The sequence below is a fragment of the Montipora foliosa genome, chromosome 7, assembly GCF_036669935.1.
Source record: "Montipora foliosa isolate CH-2021 chromosome 7, ASM3666993v2, whole genome shotgun sequence".
NCBI lineage: Eukaryota > Metazoa > Cnidaria > Anthozoa > Scleractinia > Acroporidae > Montipora > Montipora foliosa.
The window spans coordinates 3,315,932-3,320,375 of record NC_090875.1 but is presented as its reverse complement, the minus strand read 5'-3'; the positions used below and the strand labels follow the sequence as shown (position 1 = coordinate 3,320,375).

At 44.8% G+C, this 4,444-nt stretch overlaps 1 protein-coding gene across 1 annotated transcript; it reads right to left on the bottom strand.

The window, feature by feature from the left end:
- Positions 1-909: 909 nt before the first annotated feature.
- Positions 910-4,343, bottom strand: LOC138009668 (uncharacterized). The gene is made up of 4 exons (XM_068856712.1): positions 4,061-4,343; positions 3,004-3,731; positions 2,234-2,686; positions 910-2,034 (listed from the first exon to the last, which is right to left on the bottom strand). Exons 1-4 carry the CDS (start codon positions 4,341-4,343, stop codon positions 910-912), a joined length of 2,589 nt encoding a protein of 862 aa, XP_068712813.1.
- Between the last annotated feature and the right edge of the window lie 101 nt (positions 4,344-4,444).

The following is a 4,444-nucleotide window of genomic DNA, read 5'->3' as shown; positions in this document are numbered from 1 at the left end:
AATAGTTGTGGAAATCAACATTGGAGGAAGGGGGAAACGGGGATGGGTGTTCCAACAAATGTAACGAGTATTGTATTTGCTTCAAGGAAATTGGCAAATCTGTAGAGGTGTAGATCAGAAGTCAAGTCTCTTTAGAAAAGAAGTGAACTTGTTACTAAGATAAAGGGAATGTCTCTTTGCATGCTTTGTATTTAAAAAGGTGGGCACTTGGTCTGAACATGATGATAATCAAGGAATATGTGTTGGAGAGTTTTTAGAAGGCCAAATAATTATAAATACTATGTGGTGTGTAAAGGAACATCTTCAATACGCTGTGTACCGCATTTCCATGTAAAGTAGTTGACACTGTGTACTTTGATTAACGTAGCGTACACACGACATCGGGGGCTTTAATTATAATCGAGACGAGAATCGAGCGAAATAAATCTTGCACTGGTACTGATCGATGTTGGCATTTGAAGGCGTGACAACGGTTAGCGAAGGGAATAAAGCTAGAGAGGTGGGGTCGCTGACGTCTTGTGAGGTTCGGTTAATAATATATCGAGTGGTGCCGATGTGGAGCTGGTACCAACTCATAATCTGGAAAGTCACTTGTGTTGCTATCTGGAAGGCTCATTAGGCGTCGGCCACATAAGAGGTGTGAGGGGGTGAGGGGTTCTTCGGGATCTTCGCTTGATACATACGAGAGGGGTCGGCAGTTCAGAATAGATTCCACTTCAACAACTACTGTCTGCAATCCTTCGTAGGTGAGGATTGCACCACCAATTGTCTTCTTAAGGCACCTCTTCACAGATCTTACTAGCCTTTCAAAAATGCCGCCCCACCAAGGAGCCTTTTCGAGGTTGAAACACCACTTCATTCGTGCCTTGGCAAAGTACTGTTTCACTTCTGTGTCGTTCATCAGTCGTTTTATTTCTCGTGCTGCTGACTTTTCCCATTGTCAGACACCATTAACAGTGGAGTACCACGGCGGGCGGAGAATCGTCTGAGGCTTCTCAAGAATGCAGAGGTGTTGAGGCTTGGTACAAGATCCAAATGAATAGCCCTGGTAACGCAGCACGTGTAAAGACAGATCCATACTTTCTGCTGGGGACCAGTATGATTTTTGACATAGAGAGGGCCCGCAAAATCAACCCCAGTGTAGGCAAATGGTGGACACTCCTTTACCCTGAACTCCGGGAGGGGTGGGGATGGTGGAGCCTGATATGGCCTTCCTTCGAGTTTCCGGCAAATTACACACTTGTACAGTAGCTTCTTTACAAACTGCCTGCCCTGTACAATCCAAAATCTTGCTCTTAGTTCTGTAAGGGTCAGCTTCACACCACCATGCATGACTCGTTTATGGCTGTCCTGGACTATCAGGGATGTGATGTGATGGCCTTTATCCAACAAAATAGGGTGCTTGATTGAAGGTGGTAAGTCTGCCTTGGAAAGACGACCATTACATCTCATGATCCCTTGGCTATCAGTAAAGATGCCAAACTGCTTTCTCCAAATTTCGAACTTGGGGTTCTTGCTTAGGGACTTCTGAACTTCCTTGATCCAGATAGTTTCGGCGTCTACCATGATGTCTTGAGCAGCAGACTCACTTGGCGAAGGGATGTCCTTCTTAAGCGATGACCTCATGGTCCTTACAAACTTGAGAACCAAGGCAGTAACTCTTAGCAGTCTCTGCAGATCACTAATGTCTTCCGCTCTCATGATCTGCGCTATACCACAAGGTTCAGTTGCTGCAAGAAATAAGGATGAGGTTTGGCACTTCACTTTCTCCTCAGCTCTCACTTCCACGAAACATTCTTCAGGGATGTGTGTACTGTTGAACACACTCTTGGTGTCTTCTGTAAAGCATGTTAACCACTTGGGACCTTCCTTCCAAAGGGGACACCATGAGAGCTCCACGGAACTGAATCCTCTCGAGGGGATATCGGCTGGGTTATCCTTTCCGTTACAGTGCTGCCATCTACTTGCTGGAACAAGGTTCCTGATCTCATTTACTCGGTTTCGGACGAATTGCTTCCACTCACTTTCCTCGCCCTTAATCCAAAACAATGTTACTCTCGAGTCAGTCCAACAGGTCATGTTTGTAATTGTTACATCCAGCTCTAAAGCTTCCTTGACATGTGTGATAAGTCTCGGCAAGAAGCTCTAGTCTTGGAATAGTTAATTCCTTCACAGGGGCAACTCTGGACTTGGAGGCAACCAAATTCACATAACTTCCAACGGTCGTCGTCACCTGCAGATAGATGACTGCAGCATAGGCTTTACTGGATGCATCGCCAAACCCATGAAGACTACAACTGACGACCTTGTGTTGAACTCCTTGGAAATAGCATCGTGGTAACGAGAGTGCTGTTACACTTTCTAACCCATTTAGCAGCTTGTGCCACATCTTCAACACATTGCCATTCAGGGGGTCATCCCAACCAACTTTCGTTTTGCAAAGTTCCTGGAAGAACAACTTGAACTCTATGATGGTTGGTGAAAGGAATCCAAAGGGATCATAGAACTTCGCAGCAACACTAACAACATTTCTCTTGGTGGGTTGCAAGTCTCTTGCATAGCTCGCTATTTCGGTTAAATCAAACATGAATACATCCTTCAAGGGGTTCCAGCGTATTCCAAGCACCTTTTGTTCGGTCTTGTCCTCTTCTGACACAACATTCCATTCCAGAAGAGCTTGGGATGACTGTAAATGCCCAGATTAAACACTAGACGTATCGGCATTAGACTTTCTGGTTTCATTAGACTGGATTCTGTTTGTTAGTTCAAGGGAATTTGACACAAACTTCCCTAGGTTGAATCCTCCCTCAGCAAGCCTAGCTTAGACTTCAGATATAGTTCATAAGCAGCGTCGACCTCAGAGGCTCCAGAACTTAGGTCATCGACATAAAACGAGCGAAGAAATTTCTCCACAAACTCAGGATCGGCTTCCTTGTACTATTCAATGTGATGCTTGATTGTGGCATTTAGCAGAAAAGGACTAGATGAGACCCCAAATACAACCCGAGTGAACCTCAGAATCACAATTTCTGGCGAGGACTTGTCTATGTCATCCACCCATAGGAATCTTAACACGTCTCTGTCTTCCTCTGTAGTTCCCACCATCAGAAACGCCTTTTCCACATCACCCGTCAAGGCCACTTGATTAACGCGGAATCTTAAAAGTACGTCAAATATGTTCTCTGCAAGGGGTGGACCAGTGTACACGCAATCATTCAAGGCTACACCATCAGATTTCGCGGAAGCATCGTACACAACTCTAAGCTTGGTTGTTGACTTGTCGGTCCTTATAACTGCATGATGCGGTATATAGTGAACCCTACCAACTCCTCCTTCGCTAGGCTTCTCCACAACTTCAACTATGCCTCTTTGTAGCTGTTCCTTTATTACAGAATCATATTCCTTCAGGATTTCAGGCTCTTGGCGGAGACGTTTAAGAAGGTTCTCTAGGTGCTTCCTGTTTAGCTCATAGTTGTCTGGAAGACTGGGATGTGGTGTTTTCCAGGGCAGATGGACTTCATATCTGTTGTTCTTAAAGGATATCTGCTCTTGGAATGTTTCATACAATGTCCTTGGTTTAATGCCAAGTGATTCTAGTTCCCAGAATGTCTTTAAATTTCCATCGAGGGTCTCGTTAGTAACATCAACAGGGTTTACTGCACTCTTAAGAACATGTGTTGTGACGAGATTACTTTGGTGCCTGTCAACTTGTATTCCTTCTGGAATTGGACCTGACAACACCCATCCAAGTTTGGTTTCAATAGCAGTGGGGCCATGCTCCCCCCTTACCACCCTGCCAGACACTAGACTCCAATACTGATCTGATCCAACCAGAATATCAACCTCAACATTGTCTTAGTTCTACACCTTCCCCTTGACCAGTGGTAACACAGAGTCGAACAACATCCACACACTGCCTGTTCTCCTTTGTTGAGCCAAATGTCTTAATGGATATCCTTTGACTGCTTTCAGCTGGTAAATTCAGGTGCTCTCTTAGCCTTGCACTCACATAGGTTCGTTGACTTCCACTATCCAGGATGAGTCGGGCTTTCACTCTGACTGCTGAGTTTCCTGGCTTGTAGCTTAGTGCATTGGCTGTTTGAAGAAGGACTGGAGTAGAGGCACTGACGTATAAGGCTGTGAGGTTCTGTCTTGAATTTCTCAATTTCCCTCAGCTTTCTTGGGTCTTCATCAATCACTGGGCTGACATTAACAAGAATATCCATGTGGCGATTTATAATCTGTTGTTTGTTTCCAAACCTCTTCTTAAGGATTGCAATTGCTTCTTCGTAATTGGATGCGGTGAGAGACAGACCAGAAATGGCATCAAGAGCTGGTTTCATGAGAAGTGAGTTCAAATAATTGAACTTGTCAATAGGAGCCAATTTAGGATTCTTGTGGATAGAGGATTCAAAGGCATCCCAAAAGGTGGGCCATGTACTAA